Source organism: Acomys russatus, chromosome 32, assembly GCF_903995435.1.
Source record: "Acomys russatus chromosome 32, mAcoRus1.1, whole genome shotgun sequence".
NCBI classification, from domain to species: Eukaryota; Metazoa; Chordata; class Mammalia; order Rodentia; family Muridae; genus Acomys; species Acomys russatus.
The window spans coordinates 17,619,084-17,631,402 of record NC_067168.1 but is presented as its reverse complement, the minus strand read 5'-3'; the positions used below and the strand labels follow the sequence as shown (position 1 = coordinate 17,631,402).

The 12,319-nt window shown below is 54.7% G+C and overlaps 1 protein-coding gene across 1 annotated transcript in view; it reads right to left on the bottom strand.

The window, feature by feature from the left end:
* Positions 1-3,283: 3,283 nt before the first annotated feature.
* The window catches only part of Adamts7 (ADAM metallopeptidase with thrombospondin type 1 motif 7), a 40,920-nt gene continuing 31,884 nt past the window's right edge, over positions 3,284-12,319 (bottom strand). Inside the window, exons 15-24 of the mRNA XM_051140264.1 lie at positions 11,852-12,099; positions 11,459-11,594; positions 10,997-11,123; positions 10,376-10,589; positions 8,674-10,053; positions 7,673-7,825; positions 7,142-7,315; positions 6,913-7,059; positions 6,372-6,534; positions 3,284-3,445 (exon numbers count right to left, since the gene is read on the bottom strand). Of these exons, the coding sequence (XP_050996221.1) occupies positions 3,288-3,445; positions 6,372-6,534; positions 6,913-7,059; positions 7,142-7,315; positions 7,673-7,825; positions 8,674-10,053; positions 10,376-10,589; positions 10,997-11,123; positions 11,459-11,594; positions 11,852-12,099 (2,900 nt within the window). The 3' untranslated portion in view covers positions 3,284-3,287. The remainder of the gene's footprint in view (positions 3,446-6,371; positions 6,535-6,912; positions 7,060-7,141; positions 7,316-7,672; positions 7,826-8,673; positions 10,054-10,375; positions 10,590-10,996; positions 11,124-11,458; positions 11,595-11,851; positions 12,100-12,319) is intronic.

Here is a 12,319-nt window from a genome sequence, read left to right as displayed (position 1 = left end):
CTCCAGTATATGTGGGGCCATGTTCTGCCATTGCTTAAGAAGTAACATTAGTTTCCTAGGCAGTTAGCATTAGTGGCCAGATAAAAGTCGCAAGAGGTCCCAGAAAGGTGCACACTTAGAAGCTCTCTTCCCTGTAATACATGCCTCAGTGTCTGGAGAGCTGAGAATTAATGCTTGCCCTCCTTCTGGTTCGGGGACAGAGTGACAGAGGAGCCTCCCAGAGGCATAGCTCCAGCGATTTGAGCCATCACCTCCCATTCCCTCATTACTGAGACATGTCTTTACCCTCCAGTGCTCCTGAGGTTCCAAACTTCTCCCAGCCACCATGGCAGCAACCCCTGATGTGAGCAGCTGCCTCATGCTGCTGTGCATCTGAACCTTTACCCAGCGTGCTACCCGTGGCTCCTGCCTGGTGAGCCTTGTGGGTGAGAAACTCAAAGTGTAGCCTCCAACGTGTGGGTCCAAATGCACGCACCACGGTAGGGGAGCACCCTGCCCTCAGCGCCCCATCTGGTGGGACTTACCAATATTTCAACTGTTAATACTTTTATATTTTCACTACATTTTATATTTTTATAGACTATTTTATATTAAGTTTTTTCTAGATTCTGTACAACTTTTATATAACATGCTATTTTGTGTGCACAACTCCCTCGTATGTATTTATATCAGCCTGCGCCTCCCAAACTGCAGTTCCCTCCTGTGCCACCTTTTCCCCTTAGCCTTGACCAGTCCTCACTTCTGCTCACCCAGGTAGCCTCGGGGGTATTTCTAGGCGTGCTGACAGCTAAACAGTAGCCGGTCGCTGTCTACTTTGCTGGTGTTAGTTATGGTAAGTTGATAGAGGGAGTATAGGCAATACCCAGTCAGGTTTTGTTGACCGTGTTACTGCACAAGCCCCTCTCACTTTATAGTAATGTCTTCCTGATGCACCAATTCTGGATGGGCAGCTGGGCCGGGTCAGAGAAGTCCTTGAAGACAGGCTGGATGTAAGCCCAGTGTGTGAGGTTCTTCTCCTGTGAGCAGTAACTGGAGGACTCAAGGGCACACTGCCAAGTCATTGTCCTGTTATATCCCAGCAGCTTCTATGCTGATCTTTGAGTTAAATGTTAGACTTGGAAGAAATAAACTAATTTGTAGTACATCCTGCCTCAAAAGGTAGTTGTAGTCATTTGTGACAGAGGCCTCTACGTGGTCTTGGGGCATCGGGTGAGCATGAGGGGCTTCTCCAGTATGCCAGCCTGCTGATTCTTAGGCCCCTGCCCTAAGTGCCATTTGGATAGGAGAGACAGAATGCCCTTCTCAGCACTGGTAGACCTGAGTGCCATGGCTGAATGATGGGTAGAGTCCAAAGCCGTAGTGGGATGCTGCCTGTGCCCGGAGCAGTCTACCCCTCGGCGCCCCACCTCACCCCTTGGGAGACAGGTACCCTTTTGCACCAGCTGTGTGTGCCCAGCCTGAGTCATGGCTTGTTTGCCTCCTGTCTAGGCAGACAGCTCAGGCCCAGCTGCCACTAGGGAGTCCCCAAGCCATCTCTGGAAAAACACAAGAATGATTAGAACCAAATGTCTTTCCAAAGCTTAGGGGTGGGTAGGTCTGGGCCTGGTAAGATAGTGCTGCCCTTTGGGAGTCATGGATTTATTATTAAACAAGGCTGGGAGGCTCCTGAGGTCACACAGCACTACAGCAATGGCAAAGGCCAGAGCTAGGTCAGTGACCCTAGGACTCCGCCACAGTGCCAGCCCCTGCTGTGTATGGATCTGGAGCAAGAATCAGCTCTGCTCCCATCTTTGTGAGGAGTTGCCATGGGGACTGGGTTGGGCAAAGTTATAGGAAGCCATTACTCAGAGTGTGGGTCCCCAGGGCCTCTTTGGGCCCACAGGGCTGCTACAGACACAAGCAAGACGCAAGCTCCATGCTTCTCCACCCTCAGCACGGTAGTGCTTGGATGTGTACAAGCCACCAGTGACTTCCTTCCCTGAGTAACCTGGTAGACTGCCTGAATTTGGCCAAGCCACGTAAGGGCCTGTCTGGAGCCCAGAATAGGAGGGAGGGGCTCAGGAACTATACTGGGCTTGTGTCTCCTAGGCAGAGACCCCCTGGCCCTTGGACCAGTCACTTCCCTCCACTGCTGGCTCTTCTCATCTGGTCATGCTCAGGATGAGATGGCAGCAGCATATGGACCCCAGAGCTGTACCAGCCTCTTACTCCTAGGTAGAGCAAGTCCTGGGACAGGCACAGCACTGACTGGTCCCACCCTGTGATGCTGATTCGCAGTCTCAAGGAGTGACTTCCAATGTACCCACATTCTCAATGGCCAAGTGCCTTCACGGGTCCACATACACCTCAGGCGGGAATAAGATGGAACAGGTGCCCTTTCTCAGAACCTCGGGGCCTCAAGCTTGGAGGAGGTACAGAATGCCTTCCAGAAGACTCTAGAGGATGACTCACAGCCAGAAGGAGCAGACAGCAGCCAAGCCCTGGAGGAAGGCTTTGTTCTTCCTGTCACTGATCAGGGCCCTTTCCAAAGTACCTATATGCCCCACTGCTCTTACGTAGCAGATCTGGCCTGTGCCTACTGTCATTACCACAGGTAGTCCCTGTGGGAGACAAGAGAGCCTCTGTTGCATGAGTGCATGTGGCTCCATTCCTGTAAGACTCAGATCTCTGAGGGCCTTAATGGAAGATAGCAGGCAGAGGCGTGGAGTAAGTGGGGACAGTGAACAGGTCTCCCTGGACCTCTGCCATCATGTACCCCTTGCAAAGAAGGCCTTCCTGGTCCCACTGTGCAACCCTCCAGAGGTAAGCTGTCCCCAGAAGCCACCTTCACCCACTTCAGAACCTTCCATGGTTACACTAGGCATCTTTGCATGGTGTCTGGGTGGGCTCTGCTGATCTGCCCCCAAAGAAACAGAAAAGCTGCTGCACGCCGAGGCTCCAACAAGGGGCACAGGGTAGTAGCCATTTGACAACGAGACGTGGGCAGGGGTCATGTGGGAGAGTCCCCAAATCCAAGACAAGGCCAAACTGCTTTGAAAGGGTAGATACTCATTTATGTAAAACAATAACAAATGTGCAAACTGTTAGAATAAAAAAATACGTTTTCTGAGAGGAAGGAGGAGAGGGTCCCCAGCCAGGCGTCCAGCAGGGGTGGGGTTAGCACCATTAGGGCACGAGGAGCAAGGCTCCACCGCAGCCTGTGGTGGGGCGCTGAGGTCTGTGTGTCATGGGTCAGTCTGTCTGTTCATTCTGATGTGCGTTGGTGTAGGCTAGGCCTCGTTTCTTTTTTAGCGTCTGGCCACCAGCTGATAGCCCCTGGAAGGGGCACTGCGGCTGAGCGGAGGACATGAGCGACAGCACTGAGCACGGATGGTGGGCAGCTGGCAGCGGCCAAGGAGGCGCAGCGTCTCACAGAAACTGAAGGATAGGCGATCCCGCTCACAGCCTGGGAATGGGGAAGAGATGGGAAGGGATGCAGTGGGTCAGTTATAATCAGTGGGTGTGGCGTCCATATCCACACGTCATCACCCAGTAATTTGGCTGAAAGGCCACTTATCTCCATTGCCTTAAGAAGACCAGCAGCTAAGGGGAAACCCAGTTTCTGAAGGAGGTCCCCAGAACCAGAACCCCAGGTCCTTAGCTGTTGTCCCTGCCTCACCTGTGCTTCGACTACTAACACTGCTGGATTTAGCATTCTGTGAGGAAGTTTCTGAGACCCCATCCTTTACCACTTCAGGAGGCCATAGCATGCCCAAGATCAGCGATGCAGACTTCTAGCCCCCATCTTTATCCCTGCTCACCCCTGGTACTTGACAGCTTTCTCTCCGACACTTGTGTTGATGTGCGTCCCCTTAATGCTCGTGTGACCTCCTTTAGTCCCATCCTCCTCTGCTGCCAGGACTGCATTACCCGCCACCCCCCCCCCCACCCCAGCCTCATGTGGACCATGTTCATCCTCGACTTTTGTGTAGCAGGACAGCCAGTTATTTCTCTGGGTGGTGAAGCCCAGAAAACTGGCCTTGTCCAAGGCCACATAAGTCATCAGTAGACACCAAAGACTGTGTGCAGCCCCTGGTGACAGGGCACAGGGGAGGGTGATTCTTAAGCCCTAATTGTCAGGAGCTGAGGCCCGGCTGGCTCTCCTGCGAAAGCTATTTTGGGAAGTGGCTTGCTTCCAGACCCTTGGCCTCCCTCCCAGTGCTACTTCTTTGCTGTTGCTGCTGCTGACACCACAGCTGCCCAGACCCCTGCTTACTTCAGCACACTCTCTGGGGAAGCCGAACAGGAGGGTAACTGTGAGCCCTGGTCGGGGACATCCCCAAGTGTGGCAGAGGGCACAAGGCAGCAACTCCAAACTGTCTTGTCAGCCTGCACACTAGCTCCTCTGGGTGACCTCAGGCAGGCCCAACCACTGGTAAAAGTTCCCTCCTGATAACAGTCCCACCTCCACAGGGAAGGACACATGACTAGGCATGTCAGCTGCCTTGCCGTTGTGGTTGTGACCACACACCCTGGAGTTTCCAGTTCCAGATGTCCTGTCATACAGTCTCCCAAACCATCAAAACATCCTGAGAGCTCCCTGATTCTTCCCTGATTGGCTTCACATGGGGGTTTGCACAGGGGGGCAGGGTGTGGAGCACTCTTGTTGTGAGTGGGCATTATGTCGCAGCCTAGCCTAGTCCCTGCTAACCCCGCCCTCCCCCTTCCATCCCTTTGAAGACCTTGCAAATAGGCTGTTTCTGATAGAGCCAGGTTCCTGCCCTCTCCCTATCTGCACCACCTGGACCATAGCTACCCCAGTCCTTTCCTGCCCTGAGAGAGAGAGAGAGAGAGAGAGAGAGAGAGAGAGAGAGAGAGAGAGAGAGAGAGAGAGAGAGAAGGAGCCATGGGCACTATCAGCCCGAAGCCAAGCACTGTGGTATAGCCCCCAACTTAGCTGTACTGTGGTGTCTTAAGAGGTTTGCGGGATAGATGCCGGGTTTGGGGGGGAGATAATGAGAGCAAGGCAAGCAGGCGTGGCTTGACAAACCCAGCAGGTTCAGGCAATGGGATTCAGGGCAGAATGACACAGCTGTAGCTGCTCTCGTCCTACGCCAGTACCGCCAAGGAGCCAGCTGCTGGTAGCGAAGGCTGTGAGGAGCAGGAAGTAGATTGGGGCTGAAGCCTATGGGCTGTCCTGAGCACCAGTGCAAGGAACCAGTAAGTGCCAAGCTCTTGGGTTCTCTCAGGTGTAAGAGGTGGCCTCAGATTCCCCCTCTCCCGTCTTTGCAATAGAGGACAATAATGGCAGCTGAAAGGATGGGGGGAGGGGGCAGGGAGTTGCTTATCTTGCACTAAGCAGGAGCCCTGAGAGTACTGACCCCTTCACCCTCAGACCCCACGAATGCAAGAATAACGGTTGCTAGCCCCTTGGTGCATGAGGAAATGACAATTCAGATAGGGAAATAGAACCTCAAACTGCACAGCTGGTGAATGAGTGCCCAGATGTGACTCAAGGGCCACAGTGTTTCCTGTGTTCAGCACTGCTGGGGACAGCTGGAGCTCCAGGAAGGAGGTGACTTCCCCAGCCACCTCTGGCTCAGACCTTTGCTCCATAATGGCCCAGCCGGCCAGGAAACCCATAGCATCAAGAGCCAGACCCTGAGAGGGAGCCCATCCTGTGGCTCCACCTCTCACTGCAGGCAGTTATCCTCCTAGCAATGGGGAATGCCCACAGCCCAAGGACATCCACACCTCACTCTAGGGACTAAGACCCAAGGGAGAAAAGTTTGCCACAACTGAGAGACACGAGGCTGCTTCTACTCCCCCAAGGCTGTAGAAGCTGCCTGTAGGATGCCTGAGTAGCTGGGAATCCCCTTGGCTGCTTCCCAGTTTTGGACCTTGGCACCCTGTGGCCTCCCAGTTACAGTGACTGTGTGGTTTGAGCCAACTGTAAATAGAACAGCAGCTGTTATGGGCCTGACATCTGGATGATGCTCTTAGTTCCCAGCCATCCTTCTCCCCCTACCCCACCAACATCTGCATGATTCTATAGCTCTCAGCTATCTTCCTCCCACTACCCCACCAACATCTGGATGATTCTGTAGTTCCAAGCCATCCTTCTCCCCCTACCCCACCAACATCTGTATGATTATATAGTTCCCAGCCATCCTTCTCCCACTACCCCACCAACATCTGGATGATTCTATAGCTCTCAGCCATCTTCCTCTCACTACCCCACCAACATCTGGATGATTCTGTAGTTCCCAGCCATCCTTCTCCCACTACCCCACCAACATCTGGATGATTCTGTAGTTCCCAGCCATCCTTCTCCCACTACCCCACCAACATCTGGATGATTCTGTAGTTCCCAGGGTTAGGGGGACACTCACTGGTTGACTCAACCAGCTCACAATCCTCAGTGGCACACGGCCGTGAGCTTTCAGGCCAGGCCTCATGGCTGCACTGGTCACTGTCTTCCTCTGCCAAGCCTGTCTGAGTGTTCACACATTTGACCAGACGCCGCTGAACACCACCACCACAGGGGGCTGAGCACTGCACAGGAGAGGGGAGAGAATGGCCCAGGACCAGGCACCATAGTTAAGGACTGGTTGTCACTGGACAGCACCAGCACCACCCTCCCCAGAAAGCCATCTCTGAATAGAGCATAGTTCTAAACCCCACTGTCAGGGCAGAGCACTTATCCTCAGCAGACACCCCCACCACCCTCCACCCCCACCACCACCCCGTGGCTACTTTTCCTCTGTCTGATTTCCCTGGCAAATTACAAGGACTTCACCAGGCACTACTGTATATTTAGGAGCCACGGAGAGACAAGCACACAGAACATGCCCCAATACTCATCCTTCAAAACCTCAGGGGCCAATTGCCAAGGACTGCTCCCAGTCCCTTCCCCCAAGGAACCCTACTCACCTGACCCCAGGGCCCCACCACCCACTGTGTGCAGGGGTGAGTGTTACAGGGCCTGGTGCTGTTGGGTCTCAGTAACTCCTCACAGAGGCCTGGCTCCGGGCATGTCACCAGACGCTGCTGTTCACCACCACCACAAGCCTCGGAACACTGGAAGAACAGGGGGCCATCAAGTATAGCCATGGTCTGAGGATGTCCTTAGTCCCCACTCCCCCAGGGGCCCAGGCCTCACCTCTCTCCAGGAAGAGGTGTACCAGCTGAGGCAGGCCTGGGTTCCACAAAGTTGACGGGTGGGTGGCTTGGTAGGCCCAGGCTGGCAGTGGAAGGGCCGTAGTGGCCTGAGGTCCCGTGTGTCCACACACTGTACATCCCTTGTAGAGGAACCTCCGCCACAGTTTCGAGAGCACTAGAGACCAATGAATAGGCATGTAGACACATTCTATCTATGCGCATGCATGCAACATGGCCCAGTGAGGCTTATGGTATCCTTCCAGCCTGGACCGAAGAACCCAGAAGGCTCGAACACCAGGTAGCAACCCCTGAGATGATGGCACAGATGGGACTAGGAGCTGATGAAAGAAAGGTCCAGTGGTGGGTGGTGGGAAAACAGAAGAAGGACAGCAATGTGAGCAGGGCCAAGCCAGGCCACGTGGAGGGATGAGGACAGAACAGGATCAAAGCACACACAGTAGCATGGCATTCACCCTGTCCTGCTGGGCTTTAAAGCATTAGTCATGGGACCCAGGGCTCCCTCCTGACTCACCTTACTCCAGTTGCCCGTGCGCCAGGCAGCACAGGGCCTCAGATGACAATGGCGGGCAGGCTGGGGCCGGCTAGACAGGATGCAGTCCTCGTCCGTGCCAGTGCTGCAGCGCACCAGCCTCCAGGTGGCGCCCAGGCCACAGGTGGTGGAACACTGTGGACCACAGCTGCTGTAAGGAGTCTGCAGACCCTCACCCTGCCAGCCCCACCTCAGATGGCCCTACCACATCTTTATCTGCAAGACAGACTCCTCCACCTACCTCCCGGGGTGTCACCAGCAGTTAACTAACTATCCCTGCTCCCAAGGGCCTGGTAGGCCCACCTACCTAGCCTGCCATTCCTGTGACTTCTCATTCACCAGAGAAGTCTGGGCCCCAATCCAAGCAGTTAAAGAAGTTGGAATCCAACTGCCCCTCTCCCCACAAGAGTATGGATCTCTTACAGTGACAATTTAGAGGAGGGGCACAGGCCATCTTTTTCCCATACAACTTGGACTGTTATGGGATCCGTAGCACAAGAAGGGGAGACTGTAAAAGGGCAAACATCTAGAGGAGCCTGGCTGTGTCTCAGCTAAACCTGCCAGGTCCTCCCAGGCAGCACTAGGGTCTGGGAGTCATGGAAGGAGGCCTTCCTTACCCAAACATCTGATTAAGGTGAGATTCAAATTTCTGGAGCATGCCCAGCAGTGTGCGGGTGCTTCTCCCAGCTGCACTTAATTTCAGACTTGGGCAAATGGGGCTCCTCACTCCAATGCCACTTCACACTTGGGAAACTGAGGCCCAGTGGGATAAACTAGCCTCAAGACTGCATGAAAGCTAAGATAATACTCGTCCTGCTTTCTGGAGCCTCAGCCCAGCATGGCTGTCAGCCGGCTAATCCCAGGAACCATTATGCTTCTATCCAAGGGAAGCTGGACAAACAGGGTTGTATCTTGCCCTGCTCAAAAGCGAGTCCCAAGGTCCTGTTCAATTGTTCCACCATCCCAGGTGCTGGACAACTCACCTGGCTCCAGTTGCCCACTTGCCAACTGGCATTCTTGGCAGGCAGTGAATCTGCAGGGAAGCCATCCTCCACTAGGCTGGGCTGCAAAGGCTGGACCTCAGCATCCTTGCTGCTGTTGTTTTGAGTCTCCTGAATCAGTCCAGGCAGCAGCCCAGGGCTCAGAGTCCCCTCAGGGTTAGGGGGCTGTGGCTGGTCCAATGGTTCCCGGCTCCTTAGATCAGTTGGTTCTGTCAAAAGGAAGGTCCCTGGCAATGCCAGAGTTTTGGGGTTCTGTGAGCCCAGTCCTGGGGTGGAAAAAGTGGGAATCCCTAGCTCCAGGGGGCTGTCCCTGCCCAAGATACCTGGCACAGTGGCCACAGGAGGAGGTAGAGAGGGAGTCGCCTCCACAGTGGGCCCCAGTTCCTCATGCACAGGCTTCAGGTCATCTTCTACCACAGGGTCACTGGCCACGGTCCCTTCTGTCCACACCTCTCCCATATTAGGACTAGGAGAGGCATGAGTGGTGCTGATGGAAGGTGACGAGGGCTGTGCGAGGCTAGGGATTTTGGGCAGGGGAGGTGACGTATGACCCAAGGTGTTCTCATCTTTGGAAACCATGTTCCTATCAGACCGTGGAGTAGGTGGCTGGCCCTGCTCCTCTTCTCTCAATAGCAACTCGTCAGGGTTTTCAGGGGCAACAGGCGTCACCATATCATCAGCTGAAGGAGGGGTCCAGGACAAGCCAGGGAGCTCAAGCTCAGGGCCCCCTATAGGAGCATCTTCCTCAGACACGAAATTGGCCAAGGGGCTCCCAGGGGTCTGCTCTATAAATACAGATGGAGAATGGCTAGCCTGGCTGAGTGAAGGTCTAGGGGACCAAGCTCCCTGAACTTCCTCTTCTCTAGCTCCAGGAGTCCCTGCAGTGGGCACTGGAGTCTGTGAGGGTGAGCCAGTGGGTCTGATGGGGGATGGTACTATCCAATTCCCTGTATCGATCAGGTCTGGATGGGATTCCTCAAAGGGCCCATAGGAAAGGTCTTCGTGGAAGTTAATGAAGTTGTAGTCGTAATAGAAGTCATCCACAAGTGCAGGCCCTGGCCTGTCCGGTTCCAGGTCCGCCTCACCAATAGCGTTGCTGATGCTGACTGGCTTGGGTGAGGATGCTGGTGAAGGGCGTGGGGCCTGCCGGTGTGGGATGAAGTCAACTTCATTGAAGAGCTCAGGGCTGGAGGAGCCGCTGCCAGAGCCTTCTGTGTATATTATGTGCACGGTTTGTCGGCAGGGAGGCAGAAAACAAGTGGCCTTGGTCGTTGGTCGCTCGGTTTCAACACAGGGAACGGTAGTATCATTGATGCAGAGAGCATTTCGTTGGCGAATGCCAACTCCACATGTCACAGAGCACTGCAAAGCAAGGCATGGCTCAGGTCAGGCTGGGGCTTCTGGGAAAGCCGGGGACATGGTGGCAGAACCTGCGTGCTGCTGGTCTCATAGTGACAGAGGTCTCAGTCACCACTCTGTTGGCCATGCTCAGTTCAAGATGCTCAGTTCATAGTCATAGCAGGCCAGGGAATTCCTGATCCCCAAGGCTTTGAGAGCAATGTTGTCCCAGGAATGCCCCCAGGCTCCCTCCCACCCCAGGTACCAAACAGTAAGGAATCTATGCAGGTTCTCTGAGGCGATGGTGGTACCAGAGGCAGGTCCCCCTTTCCTCTCTACAACTTACCTGAGACCAGTTCCCCACACCCCACTTGGAAGGACAGGGCACGTGGCGGTTGCATGGGGTTTCAGCCAAAGGACGAGGAAGATGTTGGCAGGCTCTTGACTCAAGGGCACGCTGCTCATCCAGACCCACACTTTGGATGCAGAGCACAGGCCGGCGAGAAAAGCCGCTAGGCCCACAGGAATGGGAGCACGGATACCACTCCCCTGCCCACCACCTGGTAAGGGTGATAGTGTGTCATTAGCATTTACCATGGCTCCAGGCCACTGGGCTTCAGACAAGGCTGAATGGAGGAGGATTCCCCCAAGGAGCCAAGGTCCTAGGTTGGTTGGTGCCCTACCCCTGAAGCCAAGTGGCAGAGCCTTTTTTCACCCTTACCACCCTCAGCCCCAGGGACCTAGACAAGGTACCCAGACACCCAAAGAAGAGTGATCAAGAGCCTCTAGGCTACCACTGGCTGCCCGGGTCCACCTCAAAGCCAAGCTAGGTCCATGAGTGAGGCCTCAGACTTGGAGAAAGAGGCCATAAGCTACTCTTTCTTCTCTAAAACTACCAGGATCCCTGTGCAGAGGCAGGAGCAGGAGACATGGGCACTGGAAGTCCAGTGGGTCACAGCGAGCTCACCTGGCAGGACAGGGCACGTCATTGCACTTCCTCTGGCGGTCATTGGGCCGATTCATATGGCCACAGTGCTTCTCATCCACTATTCCAGCCTGCCTCTCCATGCAGTACAAACTCTGCCTCTGTACACCTGGAAGCCATGGGGAATTCAGCCTGGACCTGGCACCAGGGTGCCCCCAAAAGACACGGTCGCATCCTCTCTGGTCAGACCCTTACAGAACAGGGTTCCACTGCCTCTGTGATGACTATAAAGGCGGTCCACCATGGCTTCCTCTTCCCTTCCCTCTGTGACAACCTATACTGTAGGCTAGGTGGCCCGCCCTACTGCTTCTTAGCAGTGGCTTGGGACTTTTTTTTAGCTCTGTAAAATGGAAACAAGATCCACTTCAAAGCCCCCGGGTGGGGTGACCACTACATGTGATCACCCAAGAGCAGGCTCAACGAAGAGTTCAGCAAGAGTCTCACCTGTCCCACAGGTGACAGTGCACTTGCTCCAGGGCCCATAACGCCAGGAGAATTCGGGTGACTGGACTTCATGGTAGCTATCTCTCTGGATGGTGTACTCGTAATGCACCCCAGGGTTTCTTTCCTGGAACAGTAGCTGGGACAGGCAAAGGGGGGGAGGGGGCCTTTGAGCACAACGGCTCTTCTCTGTCTGCTCAGTACCTGCCCCTAGGGTCATCTGCAGCCACCTCTGTGAACTGAGCTGTACTGGAGACCTACTCTAGAGATGGGGAAACTGAGGTCAAGGCTCAGAGGCCCCAGAACCAACCCTATGAGAGCCTTAAGTTTTCCCCTTAGAGACCTTGAGGACCACCCCCATTTATTCCTCCCATCCTGGCCTTGAGAGGCAAGCACCTGGATCCAGACAGGCTCAGTGGTGGGGCCTGGGGATGTGAGGTTCTCCAAATTGCCCAGGCGCACATAGGTGAAGGTAGTGCCCGCCACCTGATAGTCTCCGTTCCACTGGATGGTCCAGTCGCCATTGAGGAAGTACTTATTCGGGTCCTTCACACTCCGCAGAGCCAGGAAGTTGGCGGCCTCAGCCACCTCCTTAATGAGGATCTCTCGGGCTCCGGCTGGGATCAACCCTACGTTCACGTACCCTGTGGGCAGAGATTGCACAGAGTTTGCGTTCCAGGGTAAGCAGTCAGCTGTCTCCCCACCCCACCCCCACCCCTCGCTTCCACTTGTTTCTGCTGCCGAAGCCAAAGACTCCGCCATCAGCTCAGGATTCTGAGTCTCCCCAAAACACAGGTATTATATTCCCTCTGGGTCACCAAGGCCTGAGGAAGGACCCATAGGTCCTTCCCCTATGGACCATGG